At 42.8% G+C, this 21284-nt stretch overlaps 1 protein-coding gene across 1 annotated transcript in view; it reads right to left on the bottom strand.

Annotated features, from left to right (window-relative positions):
• PDE6B (phosphodiesterase 6B) overlaps positions 1 to 19906 on the bottom strand; it is a 23513-nt gene extending 3607 nt beyond the window's left edge. Inside the window, exons 1-19 of the mRNA XM_074931442.1 lie at positions 19094 to 19906; positions 16672 to 16824; positions 16246 to 16335; positions 13693 to 13833; positions 12539 to 12613; positions 12384 to 12448; positions 11279 to 11345; positions 11091 to 11138; positions 10760 to 10909; positions 9614 to 9757; positions 8995 to 9060; positions 8255 to 8401; positions 6566 to 6673; positions 5479 to 5588; positions 4420 to 4507; positions 3746 to 3846; positions 2250 to 2357; positions 1440 to 1503; positions 614 to 688 (exon numbers count right to left, since the gene is read on the bottom strand). Of these exons, the coding sequence (XP_074787543.1) occupies positions 614 to 688; positions 1440 to 1503; positions 2250 to 2357; positions 3746 to 3846; positions 4420 to 4507; positions 5479 to 5588; positions 6566 to 6673; positions 8255 to 8401; positions 8995 to 9060; positions 9614 to 9757; positions 10760 to 10909; positions 11091 to 11138; positions 11279 to 11345; positions 12384 to 12448; positions 12539 to 12613; positions 13693 to 13833; positions 16246 to 16335; positions 16672 to 16824; positions 19094 to 19504 (2211 nt within the window). The 5' untranslated portion in view covers positions 19505 to 19906. The remainder of the gene's footprint in view (positions 1 to 613; positions 689 to 1439; positions 1504 to 2249; positions 2358 to 3745; positions 3847 to 4419; positions 4508 to 5478; positions 5589 to 6565; positions 6674 to 8254; positions 8402 to 8994; positions 9061 to 9613; positions 9758 to 10759; positions 10910 to 11090; positions 11139 to 11278; positions 11346 to 12383; positions 12449 to 12538; positions 12614 to 13692; positions 13834 to 16245; positions 16336 to 16671; positions 16825 to 19093) is intronic.
• Between the last annotated feature and the right edge of the window lie 1378 nt (positions 19907 to 21284).

Below are 21284 nucleotides of genomic sequence, written 5' to 3' on the forward strand. Positions count from 1 at the left end.
CATGAAATTACGTTTTTATAAGACCTTGTTTCTTACTGTATCATTTGTGATGCCTCTGTGGGTAGAGTGTGTATATGAAAGTCTACTTAAAGAAAATCCAAACCACACAGGTGGAGGTCACATCAAGAAATGACTCTTGGCTCTTTCAATGCCAAATTTAAGCATGTTCTTACAGCAGAAAAAATATGTTAAGAAACATTTCTTTCACACACTTCCATTTATTCCAGAAATAATTTCTGGACTCAATGAGGTTTGTTTCTATATTTTTTCTCTTTATTAGAAACTCTGCTTTCCTGCTTTCCTCTATGATGTATGGTTTTTGGGTTTTGTTTGTTTGTTGTTTGTTTGTTTTTTCTGCAAGAGACCAGCACAAAGCCTCCAGGGAAACACTCAGTCCTTGCTAATTCAGAGCCAGTGGTACCCATGTAACTACATGGAGAGCTGGACAAGAGGCTCTATCACAGAGGGTCTTCCCTAGCTGAGTACCCACTTTTCTGATGGATTTTGGTAGTCATGGTGATTTCAGGAAGACTCACAGAGCTCTGAGAGCAGCATTGCTTGTAGTAAGTCTCTGCTGAGACTCTGAACCGTCTGACTCTCGTATGGTACTTACAATAGGCTGTTGCTGAAGGACACTTATTTCTAAGTCTCCTTGCTCCCAGAACTCAGCTGCTACCAGGAGAGCTACCTACATTGCCAAGGAGGGAAAAAGAAAAGTTAGCACTGACTTCAGCATTATAACATGATGCACTTTAGAAATCCAGCATGAAGCACATCTCACTTCTAGCCCCTCTGTCGCTTCATGTCCAAACCCAGCCCCAGCCTTTCTCCTGGGAAAGGCAGCAGTGGCAATGGGATTGCACATGTGCACTGATAGCTCAATAACCCTATTGCACTGGAGCTCATTAGTGCATTGCTCATCTATTAAAAACCATTTCCAGTGTGACCCCCTCATGGATTTGTCTCTTGGTCACAGTTGTGGCTGCCTGTTACAATTTTCTCAGTTCTTTCTCCATGCTGAACAGTAAGGTAGGTTTTATTTCTTTCATCCTCCTTTAAATGTTAATGTTTCTTACTTAGCAAATGCTCAAGTACATTTCAGGAAGGAACTCCTAAAGGAAATCAAACAGAGCAAACAGCAGATATTGCTGTAGAAAAAAACCCCAACCCATATGTTACATGCGAAAAACCCCACTGTAACCCAAGAAGCTAAATACCTGGGTTTTTTACTTTTATTTTCTTTTTCTGTAAACATGAGTTTTCTACAGAATTCACAACTACAATCTTAAAGATTGGTTTATCCATCAGAACCATAGTTATTCTAAAGTTCTTTTGGTAGTTTTGGCAGGACACTTTGATTCAGCTTCTAGGTAGCTTAGGAAACTTTATTACTTTGAAGCACAAGCTAGAGAAATCTAACAATTTATCAAGCGCCTGACCTTACTCTGGACTTCCCAAGGCTTTGTGATTGCTGACAAATCACAGGCGGTCATCATCATGGCCCTAAAAACAAGAAAGAAATTAGGTTCTTCTCTACAGACTCCACCCTACATCTTGCAGGCTCAGGATGTTCATGCCCCAGTACTGTGCCAGTTACCCCCAGACCCTGCTGAAGTAATAGGTAAAGAAAGCAACAGCCTTGGCACTGACTGGGACACTCATCAAGGATTGCTCTCTTGATTAAAATGGGTTTATACTGGGGAACTGCTTGCTTCCGACACTAGGATGTTTGCTGCTTTAGTCATTGCTGGGATGAACTTCTTAACTTTGGAGTAAGAGCTTTGGCTCCCTCATGGAGGTGTAGCAGTGCAGACTGCAATGAGGTTGTGGGTGCACTTCACTGTCATTGAAGAGTGTCCTATGAAGTGTCTGTCCAGTCAGAACAGCATTGTGGAGCTCAGATTGGTGGCTACTGGGAAGAACAACTAATGGATTCCTGTAGGTCTGTAATTGCAGCCTGCCCCTGCTTGTGGTCTACAGGGTGGTCTGGTAGGAGTATATCACCAGAAGGGATCCTGCATCTCATTAGGAGTGTATGACCAGAAGGGCACCCCAAAACCAGTCACTTATCTGGATGAAAAAACACTTTAAGCTTTTTTCCCTGTTTTTTCCCTGCTTTTCCAGAAGATCAGATTTGAGTGGACAGTAATGTATCACGTGCTGGTTTTGCATTAAGTGCAGTGCAAGGCATGTTCTAGAGCTTTCACCAGGTGACCACAACCCTAACCTTTCCAGAGCCAATTACTTACATGACAACCTCTTTCTTTGTTATCTCCAGAGACAGATATTCAGTCCAGGCAGTCACGCTATCATATGTCTTGGACTCATCAACAATCTTTTGAAACATTGTTCTCTTTCTTTGAGGGAAAAAAAAAAAAAAAAAAAAGATAAAACTTCAAGGAAATAAATGTGTTAAAGCAGGTGGCCAATTCTGGTATTGATAACCCTTTCAGAAGGGTTTCCAGTAGTTGCTGTCCTGGCATTTAGGTCCTCAGGGAAGCCCCCAACAAAACCAAGCACCATCAGCCGCTTCTCTTAAGTAGGGGTAACTATTGTAAATGCCTTAAAAATAAGTATAGTGGTGAGACGTGAGCAGGAACTTGAAAGTGTGAGCTACTGAAAGTTATGTTGGCTGACAAATGCTTCCACCTTTGTTGGCAGCAAAAGAAGGCTTTTCCCTGAATGTTAAGCAAACTGCAGAAACTTTGAGCTGGCTGGAGTATTTGTAAAGCTACTTCACATTATTTACTTAGTCTGACCCTGTTAAGCTTATTTATATATCTAAATATATGTAGCAAATTCTGGGGAGGAGTTTATACACACCAAACCCATGTTTTGAGTGGCATGAAATCTGGAAAAATCTGATGTTTTGATGCTAGCAGAGAAGACATTTAGGTCAGATCCACAAAGAAACTTGTGCATGTGTTCTCTCTGTATCATTTTGCCTGGATCTGATCTCAACAAGCCTTTTTTTGAAGACCATGGACCAAGGAGGGCAAAGACCATCTTGTTCTGACCTGGTAAGGAAGCCGTGATACTTGCTCCCATACAGGCACCCTACCTCCAGAGTAAGAGGACTGAGTATTGCACCGTCCCTCACATTCCTTTTTTATGAACTGTTAATATTTTGCATTATCGTTCTTCAGTGCAAAACACAGAAGCAGTCTCTGGTCTTGGCTTCATATTTTGAAAGCACATTTTGAAGATTCCTTGCTAATTAGGAAGCCATATGTTGTTGAATTCCAGCTTTATGTTCCAGAATGTCAGCACATGCTGCTTGAAGATGTTTGGCATTTTTGGCTTTGGGGTGTGAAAGAGATTATGAACTGGATATTCACCTACAATGGACCACTTGCTATTTGGATTGAACTGCTCTCCCAGAGAAGTTAATGTAGTCCTGTCTAGTGCATTCACCATTTCTGAGTATTTTTAGTGCTGAAGTTCTAGGTAAAACATTCCTTTCTGTTAGGGGATGATGCAGCACTGCCTTGTTAGAAATAGAGAGTTAAAAAGTCACGTATGTGATCTAATGAGTAAATGTCAAAATTCTTTTGAACAATTTGAGTTCTCCCCACCAGCTCTGATGTCAGTTTAAAAGGCAGCCTCCCAGAGCCAGTATCTGTGAAAAGGATTGCTGCATGGGGGGGGTGGGGGGGTTGTGTCTCAGAGCAAAACATCAAGTTTTGCCTTTGTAAAATACCAGCTTCCTTCTGCCCTTCACACACAGTGTAGGCGACCGACTTACTTGAAGTAGAGTGCCAGGTCTGTTGCTATAATAGCAATTTCCATCAGGTGAATCATATGTTCATGCTGTCTGCGGTTGAGGTTCTGACATATATTCAGCGACTGAAAAGCAAAGCAAAGGGAGCTACAGAATCCAAGCACCGTGTTGTTGCGAGTTCCTGGCCATCTCCCTTTCTCAAATGTTCTCTCTTTTTTTTTTTTTTTTTTAATAGCTTCAGCTCGCTCCCCTAAGGTGTAAGGACTGTGAGCCCCATTCACCATATGTTAATGCCTAGACTCCCCTTTTGTTAATTGAACAGGGTCAGTGTCCTGAAGCTTCTTACGTAGCATGTGCCCAAACCCTGTCTCTTGTCCCCAGTGAGAATTTACCTGAAAGGAAAAGTCAGCTGGGAGAGTGTGTCAGGCTTGGCCCTGCCAGAGGCGATCCAGGAGGACAATCCTGTATTTAACATATTTCTGTGGGGATAATGATATGGCTTCTGAAGAAACCAAGTGACGCATTTAGCAAGCCTATGTGTATTGGTCCTAAGTCAGCATAGAGTACTTGGGGAGTGAAACAGCTGCAGTTCCTCAGACATCCATACCAGAGAAAGGTCTTGTGGCATCTCTGTTGTTGCCAAAAACCTTCCCTGAAAGTAAATTATTCATGTCATTACATGCCAGTTCATTACCAACCTCTTCAGAGAGCAAGAATTTTCCAAATTCCAAGTGATGTCTCTCTAAAATTGAGGATCCATGAAGTTTAGCTAAAGGATTTTGAGATCTGGTTGCATAAAGAAAAAATTAAAGATGTTAGTGTAGCACTTAAAAATAAGTATCCTGAATTATATTTAATTTTGTCACACACACAAGGCTTAAGAGCAATATTTTTAATAGCTGATGATTTCAGTCTAGTAAAAGACTTCTGTGACACTCCTTAAAACTATTTGGACACTGTATGAAACAGTCTGCCCACTACAAATTTCACCCAAAATATTGTTTATGACTGGACTGTTATTACTAAGCATACTAAGCTTGTTTAATTTCTGAATAACTACATGCTGGTATCTAGTAATGGGAACAGAAAAAACAGAAGTTGTTGAACACTTTCTTAGCTGAAAAGCAAAACCCTCTTGTACCCAAAACACCAGCTAGCTTTACTTACATTTTTCCAAAGCTCCACAAACCAGCAAGTATAGCCAGCAAGCATTACAGAAGAGCTGCGACCTAACACTATTTTAAGTGAGAAACTGATGCTTGACTGGTCAATGAAATCATGCAACAGTTTTTCTATAGCTAGTAACTACCTACGGGGAGCGGCACCCTCGTGGGTGTTTTGTTTCTGCAGGTGATGAGAGCAGTACCATGGAGCTTTCTCCATAGATACCTTCCAGCAAAAAGTAGGCTTCTTATGTCCAGGATGCTGCTGGTGGCACCCTGTGTCTCCTATGATGCTCAGGCTACTAAATACCTGTGCTGCACTTGTTCCTGTACCTGTAATGGTAATGTAGAGTGTTGCTTTAACCAAAGGAGATAAAGAAAGCCCCAGAGAGCACTGCAAAATTTCAGTTTTCCCAGTGGCCAAAGCAGAAGCACGAGTGCTGTAGGAAGCTGCAAAGCAAGGTTATTTACAAAAGAAGGTTGTTACCCCTGTGTATAAAACAGAGCTGCACTGGAGTTTGGTGTTACCACAGCCTGATCCCACTCCATGGGTGAGCAACAGGAAATGGTTTGAAATGCTAGAAAAGTGCTTACTTCATTTGATAAAGGTTGTTGGTTCCCCTGTGGTCAATATCGTGGCACAGAGCAGCAGTTACCATTGCAAGGGCTTCAAGGTCTGTGTAGTAACGCTTCAGTTTGCCAGTCTAGAGGGTGAGAATTTGCAGGTTATCTGTTAGTATCTCTTACAGGAAAAGGTACTGAGTTGTGGCTGCTCTGTGCTGGGAATCTCCTCATTGAAATACTTGTGAAGCTAAATGGAACACACAATACAGTTGTGTTAAAATGGAGAAGCAGCTGGAAACAAAACGTTTCAGACTCAGGTAGGTATGTGTGTCGTGCATATGTGCTTGATGTCCACCTGTGATGTTGGCTACCTGCTCCTACAGCAGCCTTGTGCCCTGGGGGCACTCAGGTCTTCATAAGCACCCCTTCAGTCACTGGACACAAAATACTTCGCAGAGGGGCTCTGCATCTTTCTGGGTAACGAGGTATCCAAGCTGAATTGCACAGAGGATTGTCCAGGGTGGTAGGTGTAATTCTGCTGCCAGCTGTGTGGGCCATACCTTCTGCCCTGGGTCCTGGTGCTGGTCTATCCCTGGTGTGGAGCAGCAGTCTGACACCTATTTTTGTTGTTGAGGCATCTGTTGCCCTGAAAGCCTTTGAGAAATTGTGCTTGCCATATTCACACTAGGGATAGACTTACACCTGTGCCTGTCCTGCCTGGAAATGGAAAGCATAAGGTTGTCTCCATCCCAGTCAGCTAAATCCAGCCTGGCTCTTCCCTTTCTCTGTCAGAAACTATCGGAGAAAAGGAAATCCTGTAGTGTCTCTCCTCTCTCTCCCTGCAGAAGGATTTAATCTAGAGGCTATTCAACACCAGACAAGTCTGCACCTATGAGAATTAAAGCACTCCATTTACTGGACAGCGACTTTAAGTGTAATGCAGACTGTCGTTTAAGGCAAATGGAGACCTCCTTTAGCAGGACCTGTGTTAGGAGTGACAAACTCTTATCCTACACCAAGATTCAAAGGGAGCCCTGCATAGAGATCCAGGGTGCAACAGAAGATCTCCTGTAAATAAAACCTTGCCACAGCATTAACTGGGGTGGTGTTGCCTTACCATCAGGAGTGTGAACATGGTCTGCGCAACGTTGAAGCCATGGCGCCAGTTGTGATAAGTTATCTTCCGGTAGCCTTTGCTGACGGAGTACACAAACCTTACCAGAACCTGAAAATTGGGAAAGAGGATATTAGTTTGTGTGATGAAGCTGCTGCGTGTTGTCTTGCAGTAAAGACCACCATCAGAATTAATGGATGAGTTTCAGACCAGCTCTACAAAGGTGGCCCCAGAAAGGAATTAGAAGCTGTAATGTCATCAGGCTTTGCTGATGGTGTTGTTAGAGTAAAGCCTAGTGGAGAGCTAAAGGGGACACTAAAATACAGCTCTGTGCTTTCTTATATATATATATATATATATATATATATATATATATAATTTTTTAATAAAGAAAAATAAAATCACAGAAATGCCTGTGGGGCAAACAAGAAACAGCAATGTGCATAGGAAAAGAGATTTCATCCTACTGTTTATGAATTTATTGAATTTCTGTGTTTCTCTATGTTGCCACTTGTAAGATTTGTCCCTCCCATGTCTTGTGATTTACTTATATCTCTCTTCAAGAGATATGGCTCCATAGATGTAGAGATGGGTGGTGTTTATATCACCTAAATAATTACAGTATAGGGCATTAAACAACAAACTCTTTTTTCCTTCTGCATTCTACTTCTCCATGTATACTTCCTCTTGGTAGCTATATAGGTTTTCTCATTAGAGAACAAATAATTAATGGATGAGTATTCGTTTTAAAAAATCTCAACTGCCCAGAGTAGCAACAAAGTATGACTGCTTTTCACATCTGGGATTAGTTGATCCAGAGTAAGCATGTTGAGTATTTTTTGACACTGATGTACTATAAGCAAGAAGCACAGAAGTAATTCCCATTCAGAGCCCTCCACTTCTCTTCTACTTCCCAGGGACTGCCTTTCCAGGGTGAAAACCCTTCCTGCAGTTACCCCCAGATCCCACTAGATGGAAATAAACCTCACATGATGTGCTCAGAAATCCCTTGGGAAGTGGCAGAGCTGCTGAAATTCCAGTTTCACAAGTCCTACAGGGTCTTGAACTGTGGCAAAAGCCGTGAACTTGCGCATCACGGGCTATGGGGTCCTTGTTCCCATAGGATCACACCAATCCTGTTGCAAACAGTCAGGAAGTTGGTACCAGCTGCACCAAATGAAGGCACATCCGTGTTTGTACAGGAAAGAAAAGCAGAGGGCCCTACCAGTGTGGGTTTCAGCCTACATTGGCTGAAACCTGTAAGGAACATACTGTAAGCAGCGAAACATGCACACAAGTATGCACTGCCCCGTGTTGTGCCTGGAAACTGTGCTTTTACACTGTGGCTGTGAGTGGCATGACACAGCAAGTACAAGCAATATTTTTGCATGGCGTGGCCCCCATTTAGATAGATCCGGTAGCAAACTCATACCTGTAGCAGGCAGTGCAGAGCAGTAGAGGCCAGCTTCATGCTCCAAACCCGCATGTAGCAACCAGGGTCTTTGAGAGGGGGTTCTCTGCCCTCAGTGGGATGAGGGGGCTCAGGATGCATGCCTCTGTCTCCTCAAGCCCCCATGAACCCAGACCTCTGGCTGCTTCATGGGCTGTGCATGGCATACACGGAGACCTCAGCCACTTGGTGAGTCTGCTGGACATCCAAGATGGGAGTCCCTGGATATTACCAGCTCCTACCTCCTGTGGGATCTGGAACTTTTTCACCACGCCGAGCTCGTAGTACATCTGTATGCCACACTTCACCAGCTCTAGCTCGGTGCAGTCAAAATCGGAGAACCTGAACTCATAGATTTCGAATTTGGTGGGCCCCGGGAGTTGTTCTTTCTGTAAGAGAAGTGGAATGGTTTGTTACTGTGTGTTACTTATGCCATCCCTAGAAATACCTGGAATGGGTTTTGCTTAATAAAAATTGAAGCGTCTAATACTGCTGGCAACTGTTCATTTTAGAATATAACATACAGATAGACTGAAATGCAGCTTTTCGTGATAACCCCATTAGTGGGGGAACAGGGAGGGCATTTTTGGTCAAGGGCAAGAAACATTTCTTGGTTTATGTTAAGCATTTTTCTTGTTGATTTGGCATAGTTTAGAGACTCCAAACTTGACAGGTCTTAAAGGGGAAGACTTACAGGCCTCCATATTTACTCTGGAGAAAAAAATGCATGGCAAGTCAAGCTGGAGATAAAGTGGCAGGGAACAGGCAGTCGCTGGAAGCTGGGGAAGGTGTTTGCTGCCACCTGATAATAATAACCTCAAACTCATATGGCAGAGGAGGGCAGGATATGCTTTGCCTTCACCCTTCACCAGGTGCCCAGTCAACGTGTACCAGTGTGTCAACACTGGAACCTCTTCCCTGCTTCCACCCAGGCAATATTTGTTTGCCAGGGCTGTCCATTCCTGTGGTACAATGCTCTTACCAGGATGCTTGCTAGCTCCTCTTCCTCACATTCACTTGGCTCCTTTCCCAGCTTTTCTCGTGTTGGCTGCAAAGAACATGGATGTGTTAAACTGATGGCTGAACTGCACTGGACTTTGCACTGTGCAGCTTTAGGGCAACCTAGGGCAGCTGTCACATGCAAATTGTGTTTTCTTACTGGACCTTACTTCTATTTCTGGTCTTTCAACACATTCTTCCTCGTAAAAATGTTCTCCCTCTCCTCAATTTTTGTTTTCCCCACTTGCAAATGTCCCCCTAGAGCCAGTGATCCAACTGGGTCCTCTAAGTCCACATTCTCTGCACTAAGGAGGTTTTGGAGAATAAATCAGATCCTCTTCCACCCCTACAGCCATGCCTTGAGTAGCACCTCCATGAGCACACTTGCTTTGCTGAGGAAATTAAAAAGTACACAGTATGATAGCATGCTGAGGTGGAGGGCAGACCACACAGTCAAAACAGAGACTTGCTCCACTGCTATGCAGTAATGGAGGCCCCAGGTGCTTGAAGCATTTCCGTGGGATGAGAGACCTGTGTCTGTGCTGTAAGTCACAGGCCAGGCCAGTACACTTGGGAGTGTGCTGCACATCGTGAGGCATTACCAGAATTTCCTGGATTTCATCCTTGTCACATTTCACATGGTAGAGCACCATATCCTGAGCAATGTCCTTCCGGTTCTCCAGCTTGTTCATCTTATCATATGTGTCTGTGTTGAGTACAGACCAGCCTAGGAACTGTGTCAAGGACTTGGTGAGGGAAAAAGAAGGAAATGGTGAAATAACCAAAACATCTGTTCCTCAAAGACACAGAAATATAACACTTCATGACACATTTTTAGAGAAACACAAACTCCACTTTGGCCACAAGTCTAGCAATGAGCAGCACTGTGTTTGCTCCCAGCTGCTACTTGCTCCTTAACAGAGCAGCTCTCCAGCTGTTGAATCTGCTTAGATCTCCAGAGCATCCATGCTGTGAAGGTTTGAGGACCCTCTGTCCAGTTCAGCTTACAGCAAGCTATTTCTGTGTTGTTGCAAGTGTCTCCATGCCTATGCAAAGGCTGGTGTCACAATGGTGACAGTATGTCAGGAACCCTTGTATCAAAGGGAGAGCAAGGAGGTCTCATCACCTTTCACATATGTTTACTCACACCCTGTGTTTGCTTTCAACTTGTTTGCTGCCCAGTGGCCAATTCAAACTGATTTTTTTTTTTCCCGCAGTCTTTTTATTTGCTAAGAAAAGTCTATTTCAGGCAACATACTGATTGATAACAGATGCCAAGAGCTGAATGCCTATACTTGATTGAATCTAGTATAGGAGCATTTCTGAGTAGCAAGGTCTTTAACTACAGCTTCTCTTGGTAGATTCAATAGCTGGCCACCCTTTGTATCTTAGCCACACAATTTTTGTGTAATTTCTCAAGGGAGTTGACCAGCCAGTGTGAGCCAGCTCTCATGTGTGTGAACACAGGTCAAAATGGTCATGTCAGTACATAGTAGCTGTTCATGGCTAGTGTCCAATCCAAGAATGCTGAAAGAGAATTATGAGAATGCCGCTGGGTTTCCAAGACTGAAAGAACCCAGTATTAAATATAGTTCCTTTCAAAACTTTGAAGCTGATGCATAACACCTCTATTTGCAACAAAGAAACTTAGCTGCAGAACACTGGGTGATGCTTTACAGGTGTACAATGAGCAATAATAACCTCTCTCAGCCGTATGAACTACTTTAAGCCGCAGCAAGGAACTATACCTCCATGAGGGTCTCGTCCTGTTCATCAAATGGTTTCCCATCTTTTCTGTTATAAAATGTAACGACGCCAACAATTTCTTCCTTTTTGTTAACTATTGGCATGGAGAGAACATTTTTGATAATCCATCCTGAGTCATCTAGAGGACCTTCCTTGAAGCAATAGCAAGCAGAAAGACACCATGTACTTAATGTGTTTTCTAAATACATCAGCACTCCCATTTTACATCAAAACTACAGGCTAAAGAAATATTTATATGCCTAATATTGATTCTAAATTACATGTCTGCAAACAAAGTAGAATCCTTGATGGGACTGGAAGTTTTCACAGTACCTGAAACTTAAACATCTCATCTGCAGCAGCATTCATAATGTTGCAAATCTAGGGGATCACACAAAAGAAAAAGTTTTACAATATGGACAATGAGAAGTTTAAATACCAAAACAAAAAATTGAATTGATGAGAAAGCAGGGTTAGTATGACATCATCTCAGAAAGCCTTGATGAATCCTAAGTACTTACAAATCCACTTTCAGCCACGTAGGTTGGCAGTCCAGTAGCTAGTGCCCAGTGATCCGGGGTAGGATTTCTGAATGAAAGAAAAAGGCATAAGAGAAATAAAGGATATACTTTTACTGAAGAATGATCATGGAGCTGAAATGTATCCAACTGATTGCACAATCCAGGTTTACACATTTCACCCTCAGTTACTAAATAGTGCTGTTACGTTTAAAGGACCCATGTGTGCAAGCAAAAATGTTTCACATAAGCAAACACTTTTCCTTCAAGGATTCAATACAGAATAACTCATAATATAGCATAGTCTGCAGAGACTTAAGAAAAAGGTGTTCCTAGGAGTGGGGGCCATGTTTCAGACCTTCAGCACAGAGAAAGATAAAAGAAAGATCCTCACTAAGAGTGTCTGCCAGCCTGAAATTTTGAACACTGTTGCACCTAATCAATGGGGACCTTTCTTGCAGCACTTACACCAATGCAAAGTGGTGTGACCAGAAATGGGTGAAACTCCTGTTATGACAGATTTGTCCAAGGTGCCCAAGGCTCCTCTGAAAAATTTAGTGTCAAGAAAAGAGTGTGGTTTTCAGAAAGAGGGAGTGCCAGTGTGGTGTCAAGAGAGGAAGAAAGGCCAGAGGTAGCCTTGAGATGGGATCAATGACTGGAGGATAAGAGAGAAAAAAGGAAGCTGGAAGACAGGCAGGGAGCAGGAGTGACCATGGAAGGTATCATGAGAGAGTATCAGAGGGGTGAGGGGCAGGACTGGAACAGCAGGTGCTTCAACAGAAGAACAATCTGGATAATCTCACCCCTGATACAGGGAAGGCACCGAGGAGGAGTCTTAACCTGGCAAGGAGAGTGGCAAAACTTCAGGCAGCCTACTTTTGAAAAAAATTATTGGTTGCAGTGGCTTTTGGAGCCTGACTTGTAAGCCAGAATCCCAGTGTCCTGGAGGAAATCTTTGTCCCACAAAAATGTGAGTTGAAGTACCAACTTACATTCTGGCTCTCTTAGTCTTTTGCATATCTTCTCATGAATGTCTTTAAATCATGCAGAACCCTGGTTTTAGATACACTCTGTGTCAGTACCTAGCATACAGAAACTGGGCACTTACGGGATGACTTTAATGTCTTCTTTTCCATGTAATATATAATCAATGACCTTGTAAAAGACGATTTCCTACAAATAAAAAGAAGAGTGCTGTTAAAATTAGTGGTGAAGCAATCCAGCCAAACAAGAGAGAGTTTAAGAAATAAGATTCTCACGTACCCTGCCATCTGGGGTGCGAGGGCCTGAGTAGGGGGCAACTTCTCCCAGCAGGACTGGCCAGAGGTCAAAAAATTCCTGGTTTTAAAATGAAAGAAGTATTTTTAGAATAGAAAAGTGCTTTCTGCCTTGAACCTCGAAGTAATCACTGCTCTGTTATGTTGGTTTTGGTACTGTGTAAACGGGGCATGAAATAACAAGAATAGTTCAATACTAGGCAGCAGAATGGTATATCTAAATCAGAAAGTATAAGGTGCATTGTATGGCTGTATATAGTCATATACTGACTATGTACAGGATGTTGCTTCATTCAGTGAACAGCACAGGTTGTACTCACAGAGCAAATGGCTATGTGAATATTTTATGTGTTCTTCATTTTCCAGAGTGTGACCATAGGGCCGATCTAGTCTAGTACTAGTTATCTTGCCAAAGTGAAAGAAATTTTTTAAAAATTTTTTTGGGGCTATACTGTAATGCTGATCATAATGCCTTTAGCACACTGATGGTCTTTTAATATACCTCTCCGCAAGACAGTGTGTTATAAAGGCTCTGGCAAAGTGGTAGAGATCAAAGTTCATAGTAGCCTCAGTCAGCCTGACCATGGAATAAAGTAGGGCTCCTGTGACAAGACTGTTGTGTAACTCCCACATAAAGCTTCCCAAAGGTGCAAATAATCAGACCAAATCAGAGCTGCAGAAGTAACTTAGCATCTGTCAGCTTATTTTCATGAAGTCAAATTTCACCTAAAAGCCTGGATAATGAGCACATGGATGAGTCTTTGAGGAAGGTTTGTTGCTGGGGGTTTCCACGGGTATCTCACTTACTTCTGATAGCCACAAACTTTGTGAGGCTGTACTTATGTTGCAGGCTTTAACCAGGATTGCCATGGTCAAACATGTTTGCCCTTCCTTCGTCTTCCCAGTCTCTGGCTCCTTCAGCAGCCCCATTCCAGTGATAAGTTCTTTCATTTCCCACTCTTTTCTTTATCCCAGACTTTTCATTCACACAATGGAATAACAAAATGCCAACCAAAGCAGGAATAATGACTCAAAACTTTCTTGCACTTTGGCTGCCCCAGTAAAACTTATCTCCACACATCACCTTCTAGTAGATAGTAGCAATGCAGAAATATGTACAACGCACATGTGAACACTCACCTTCTGCTTTGTCATGTCCAGAAGACCTACTGAGTACCGGTCGCAGTTCAAGTATGCTCTCACCGTGTAAAAAGCCTTGTGGAACTGCCTCTCGATGTCTGTCAGTTCCTCAAAAACCTTATTAGCTGACCACAACAGCACCTGCAGGATAAAATCCAAGGGTAAGCATAGCCTCTCCTTGAGACTTGGACTTCCCAGATATATTTGGAGTAACAAGGAAACAGTTGGGGTTTTATACTACAGTTCCTGCAAAGTGCAATGGCAACCTATACTGCAAAATGTAAAAGCATTGCTTATTTACACTGGGAATTACTAGGGAAAGATGCACTCTGAGGAACACTTAAGTCATCATGGAGTGCTACGTAAAAATTCATTCTTACAAATATAGCATGAAAAATTACTACTGTCAGATAAATAGACAGCCCCACTTACATTTTATACCCATAAGTAAAATCTTGCATCCAAAAAACAGTTAACACCAGAAGTGTTTCAAAGGCTGGAGTCAGAAATATCCAAATTTCCTCAAAGCCTTTGCACAGCTGCTTTGTGTGCACATCAGCACATCATGATCATTTTCCCCATCCTGTGCCCCGCAGAGGTACCCTTAAGGAAGATGTTGTTATTACGCTTTTTCATTTGTAAAAATGGAGTTTATGCATTGAATTAGGCAAGTATTTCTGGTGGCACAAGGAGGGTCTTTGTGGGCCTAACAGAGAAGTTAACTTTCTCTGAAATGGTAAAGAAGTCATCTATGCAACTGCCTAGCTCAGCTATTGCATGTGTCCCTGCATCCGAATGTGTGTGCTTTGCTTTCAGAGCCCAGAAGACATGAGGAGCAGTGCTTCAGAAGCACTGAGAGCAGCTACCTGAAGCTTACTGGACCTGTGCTTTGAACAAGAAATACTGTTACATGGCCACAGCCAGGATAAATGGGTCTCACCTCTTCACTGGACACTATTAGACATTTTTGACAACTCTGAGCTACATCAGTCTCTGTAATCCATAAATTGGGATGACTCTGCCACACTGATGGTCTGAGATGGTCAATGTCACTGGCCTCTGAGCATACATCAGGTAGGATAGCGGTGTTGTCATAGAAGCCATTAGAGGAACATGAGCAGTGGTTTATTTTTGGCATTTTACAGCATGCGATATGTAGTGCTGAAAGCCACAAGCCCAGTGAGAAGGTCTGAAAGAAACACCTGAAGAATGCCCAGTTCATGGAATGATGTAAAGAAGTTGAGCAAGATATGTTATATGGTCTTCTTAGAAGACTCTTACACAGTATCTGATCACAAGCAGTTTGAACTGTCTTCACACAAGCCATTTTACTTACAATATCCCTCAGTCTTTGCAGTAGGGATTTGTAGTATTAAAATCCTAGACCACCTTTGAAAATGTCATTTGCTCACTCTGTACTCTGGTACTTTTAAGTCGAACACAACCACATGAACTCTTGCACAGACCTTTATATCTAGATGGCCAAAGGCCTGCCAACAGAATTATTAGAACTAGTAGTGTGTTTTGCACCTCATTCTAGCTTTCCTCCCTTTCTGTGGGACCTGCTGATGAAGGAGTGATATATGAACACAGGACTCCTGGGTTCAGCCCCAGACCAGAGCACCCTGTGGGTGGTGCCTTCCACCTCTTGGTCTTCTAGACCCTTCCTTACCTCCCCCAGTCCTACTGCTAAGCCCTCAACAGGAATAAACCTTCACTAGTTCTACTTTAGTTGAATTACTCAGCATTACTAGATGGCTATATCAACTGGCCATTGTTCATGTTTTTTATTTCTGAAAAAAAGTAGACAAAGCACGTGAGATAATGAATCAGTAGTATAAGTGATGCCCCAAAGCTTCTAAACTTTCGTTTTGCATATATTTTGCTGAAACAGGTGTTTATCCCCTACAGGAACCCTCACTGGAGGCAAGAGCATGGCTGCCATGAAATATAGACACAATTGCATACTCTCTTTAATGACAACCACTTGTCTGCTGTAGGAAGTGATTGTATGGATTCACATCCCTTCCAATAAATATAACAGCCCTTTCATAACCCATGTCATGGAAAAGAATGGTGGCTGAAATTTTTTAATTCAGAATACTGTAAAATCCTCATCTATGATAATTTCTACTGAGGGAGGCAATAGAACAGGAATATGAGAATCATTTTACTGGCACTACAAAGAAATTCAATAGCAATATTTAATAAGCAGATAAGGAAAAAATATCACACTCTTAATTGTTCCAGGAAATCTCTTGGTGTTGCTGGCTGAAGTGGTTAAATGCTCCAAGAGTGCTTCATAGACTCAGTTCAACAAAATAGCTCAGTCCTGCCACTGTGTCAGCTCTTGCAGTTTTGACAACTGCAGCAGAAAGAGACATTAACAAAGGACTCTGGGGAAGGAGCAGTATCCAAAAGCAGATGAGGGCATCTTTTTTCTTTCTGCTCTTCAGACACAAATCTCTGAAGCAGATCAGCTACACCTTTGAAATTAGAAGAATGCACCCTTTTGATTTTGAGATAGAGCCCAGTCTGCATTTTCACCCTTACCTGTCCCCTTCTAGTCTCGCAATTGTGAAGATAACTCAAGTGGTAAATTTTCAAGTTCAAGGAGGCAAAATTCAGGTACTTCAGAAAGAGCTGAAAAGAGAGACAATGGACTGAGTCAAATGCATTAAGCAGCCTCGTGTATATCAGCTTTCATAACAGCCCTTTAGCAACGTCATGGTAATTCCCCTGGATAAATGCTTTGCTTTGCACTGGTGTGAGATGAGGCTTATCCCACTGTAACTTCCCTGAAAGATTTCTGAGATAAGCATCCTCATAATAATCCTCTTCTGTTAGACTGTGAGTCTCCTGAAGGGAAATTCGCACCAGTGAAGCTCCACTAAAACAGACATCCCTAGTGTTGAAGAATCTCTGTTACATGGCAAAAGTGACAACTGCTTGACAGAAACTGAGCTACTGACCACTTACTGTTTCATCAGAGCTGGTGAAGTGTGAGCCATTCGTCTTATTAAGAGCCACAATGACAGCAACTAAATCTTTGCCATTCAAGATGGGTGTTGCAAGGATGTTTTTTGTAGTGTAGTCGGTGAGCTCATCAACAAATGGACTGAACTGGGCACACTGTTCAACAGAGAATTTACAAATTAAGCATTTTCCACATTGTAGTCTTAAAACCAAATTAAAGCACAAGTAAGCTGTCTAAAGAATGTTTTGCTTTAAAATTATAGAGCAAGAGAAGTGAATTGACAGGAAATTGGACAACATACAGGTGATAAAAGCTAGTATCAAGAGAACTGGCTGTGGCTTCTGACTTCAACACATGCACTTCTTCACTTTTTGCAAAGATCTCACTTAATCACAGTGTCAAACTCTGTCAGAACAAAGAGGGTCTCCACTCGTCATTCTCAGGTTACTGACACCCTTCATAGTACCTCCTCCAATCCTTTCCTCCCACTTCTTGTTAACTCTGCGAAGTGGGTACAGTCAGTTACCACACAGCACTGTGTAGCCACAGTTTATAAACCAGTGTTGTCTAGTACAGTCATTGGGAAGTCCACTCACCCTCATTTTTCTTCTGCTTTTACCTGGATCCTGAAGCTGCTCTCAGCTTGCAGCCTCCATGAAGCCATCTACCTCTTGTTTCTCTTGAAAATGTTCTCCCAGGCATTCCCTTACATGTTACTGGGCCTTTGTGCATGGGATGGTAGATGGTTGGGAAGGTATCCCAATGGAGGATGCAGCTGGCACCAGCTGTCTGTGGCTCCTGACACCGTCCCCCTGCCCCTGAGAACAACACACCCCCTTTTTCCCCAGGAGCAATGTGCAGATAGCATTGCTATGGACTGAGCTGTCCAGGGAGTCTCCCATAAAGGAATTGCCATTCAAACCACTAGAACAGTGCTAGGTCATGCTATAAGGGCAGCACACAAGTAACATGTCCAGTTGTTTCTTATGTGAATGTTACTGTCCCTCCACCCTAAAAGAAAACAAAGCAGACAAAAGGTAGTGTGGGGAAGGCAGACAGTCCATCACCTTGCCTGTATAGGGTCTTACTGACACCAACATCACCTACCAACAGGGAGTGCAGAAATGATCTTGCTGACCCAAGATTTTCTCCCTGCTCAGCTGAATAACTTGTATGTAAGCTATAAGTCCTTCTAACTGGGTTAGAAAAAGCCCCACAGTTCTGATCATATTAAGAAGGCTGCACCAGAAAGAATAATCACTCCCTAATGCACCTTCTCCTCATACCTCCCTAAGAGCTGGCCTCCCCTGCCAATTAGGGTAGACCAAGCATTTAGTTTCTGGGTCTCCTTCAAAGGAATTGCCTTATGGCAATGCCTGAACCCACTAGAGTTGGAATGCAGCACTTAGCTCACAGCACTGAAATCCTTCCATCTTCTTGGAGAAATGTCTAAAGCCAGGGATCTTTCAAAATTTTAAGTCACATTCTTATGCTTTTTTTCCTCCCCCCCAAAAAATGGTTGCAAAACCAAATCAATGTCTCAGTATGTTCTGTGGAGGACAAGGAAGTTTTTCCTGAAATATTTGGATATGCTCATATTGTGCAACAAATGGATAGATAAACAGATGGTCTCTTTATGACTAGCAAATAATAGATGGAGTAATCCCAAATGCCATATTTGGGTCACATGGATTTTAGTTTTATACCTATGATTAGAAAAAGCGGATTGTTATTGTTACCATTTAGGTTTATGTGATTCAACCCAGGAGTATGGGGGTAAATATTGTCATAAAGGCATAAAAATAAAACATTAAATTTCCTTGGATTCCTCCTGGTATTGCAGTGTGCAGTGTTTGCTGAAGGAGTTTGTTGGTCAAAGTTTATCTCTTGCAGCTTCTGATGAAGATCACCTGTACACAGGTTGCAGTTAACCTACCTGCTCTGAGGTCCACTCCCTCTGGTTGATAAAAATGCCTCTAAAGACCCTTGGCCCAGGCTTCATCAGACAACATTTTCAAATAATTTGTGGTGGAAAACCCTTTCTAGACTCACTCTAAAGGATTTCTCTCTCTTTTCCAATTACTCATGGAATATAAATGTGTGTGGAAAATTCCATGTGCGTTCAGTACAGACTGTACCTCACTCCGCTGGACTAGATTCAATTTTATTTATTTTTTAATTAGACAGGCAGTGCATTGGTTTGCAGGCATTAACGCCTAGTGTAATTAAAGTGCTTAACTTCACCTCACTCATAAATGAAATTGGAACCAATTTACAGACTTGCTACTGGTGTTTGGTTTCCATTACACAGCTATTTCACTGCAAGTGTAAGCACCGAGGTGCCCTGCTACCTCTTCACCCCTTTGTACTAGTAAGCATGTGAGCCTTTCTTCTACCGAGTGAATGAATAAATGGTAAACCTACCTCACTGACATCCTTGATGTTCATGGTTTTCTTGGTTTGTGCAACATAGCCCACAATGCCTATGTCCAACGGGTAGACAATCTCACAATCTGGGGAGACCAGGCATTCCTCCAGGGTGCTTCCCTCTTGGATGTTGAAAAGCCTTGTTGCCAGTTCGGGCGTGCCATTTCTCTGCCTATACATGAAAAGACTACAGCGGTCAGCATGAATAAGGGACCTGATTCTTCTCAAGGTCTTGAAAACAACTTTCTCCATGTTAATGCTTTCTTGCATATCTTGGATCAACTCAAAAAGGATGTCACACTCATTGTCATCCCTGGTTTCTGTTCTTATTTTCTTCTCAAAGTACTGCTTGGCAAAAGCTGGGTTACCATCAAGAAACTTCTCCACGTCGCCTTCACTAATGCTCATTGTGAATGCCCTTGGTCTTGTGGTAATTAGTGGTCCAAAGATGTGATCTCTGCAAACAGCGCTCTAATTTCTGATGTAGTTCCTAAATTTTTGTAACAGAAGGTGTTGCTTCTCGAATGACCAAGGGTGAGGTAACGCTGCAAAGAGAGCTTGTCATCAGGAAGAGGTATTCCTTTATAGTGCCGAAGGTGAGTCTGTGGGAGGACAGATCTTCTCAACCAAACAGATTAGATGACCTCTACGAGAGCTTTGGGTCAACTTTCTTCTTCTTAATCTAAATGCAAACAAAAACTGAGTACTCACAATATCTGAAAACACTCTCCTTTCTCTTGATAAGCACAACACTTACTGAAACAGTTGTATTGAAGCAGCAGCAACAGGGAAGAACTGCATCTCCTAACATTGAAATAAGCTCTTTAAAGTCTAATTAAATATATACTGCTTGGGCCTAATCCTTGGCTAACAAGGTGAGCATCTTATTATTTCTGCTCTCCCAGCTCCCGGCAGTAGTAGGAGGTGCATTCTTCACAAAAGTGCACAGTGGTCAGAAAAAAAATAGTGAGGTAAAGCTACTTTTTTTCAGAGCTCCCTCTACATCAGCATGGTTATCTGCTGCTGTGTGAGGGCTGTTCTCAAACGGGAGCACCAGTCCTGAATGCTTTAGTCCAGGCTTTGAACTGAGTTTGCAACATCTGTGGCCTTTTCTTCTTGCTAGTAAGAATCAGGACAGGAAAACATGCCTTTTAGTGGTATCTCTTTAGAAGGAATCTGGAGACCTTCAGGTTGGGGTGGCTGGGTTGAAACACTGTGAGGAATCATGGGAAGCCCTGTAGACAAAAAAAAACCCCCACCACCTAGGAAGGTAGAAAAATTTCACTCGTTAGTCTCAGTGGAGAAAGGGTTGGAATTAATGGCTGTGAGGGACAGAAGTGGTTTCATATCAATGAACCCATCATAGTGTGCAAACAACAAATGAGGGTCAGTGCCATGCTGGGAGGCCACAGAGGCTACTACTCCTCAGGGGAATTAAACAATGCACAACAGCTTTTCTCAGTGGGGAACAGGGAGACGTCCTATCCACCACATTGCTGGAAGATAGCCAAGGTTCCCCTGCTGAAGGAGAAAAGGTCCAGGCTGTCCATCCCTGTGAACACTGGCAGTACTGCCAGGAGTGGTGCCAAACAGCCCAAGTGAATGTGGGTGCCTGTGAGGAGGGTGACAAGAGAAGGACCTGTGGTGGCAGTGTTAGAAATGCTTATGCAGGTGGGTCTGGAGGTAAGGAGGGGGACAGTATGGGAGGGCCTTCGCTCCCATCAGCAGGGAGGTCCGAGCATATAGCTGCTAATCCATTCATGTCCACTCACAAAATAGGATGTGAACACCCACATGCAGAGGCATGGGAGTATAGGGGAAGGGAGTTGAGATAAATCCTTTCAGAAGATTGCAGGTAAACCACTGGAAACACAGACAAGGACCTACAAATTTATTACTTATAATTCTATTTTCTCCTATTGCCTCTTTTAGTTCCCAAGGTCACTGGAGATGCAGTAGGAAAATTGTTGGGTCAACTGGTTGAGTGCCTTAAATGCCTTCATGCTAGCATGGCAGACACTTACTCTGGTCTTTCTTGTAGTCAGGATATTAAAATTGCTTAAGGAGGCTTGGAAGAGGTGATGTGCGTCAGGGTTGTGTACACTGCCTCCAAAGTCCATGTTCCAATGGAGTGACAAGGACCTGCTCAGCACTAGCATAGTGGGGGTCTGCTCCAGGTCTCCAGAAC

This window comes from Athene noctua, chromosome Z, assembly GCF_965140245.1.
Source record: "Athene noctua chromosome Z, bAthNoc1.hap1.1, whole genome shotgun sequence".
Classification (NCBI taxonomy): domain Eukaryota; kingdom Metazoa; phylum Chordata; class Aves; order Strigiformes; family Strigidae; genus Athene; species Athene noctua.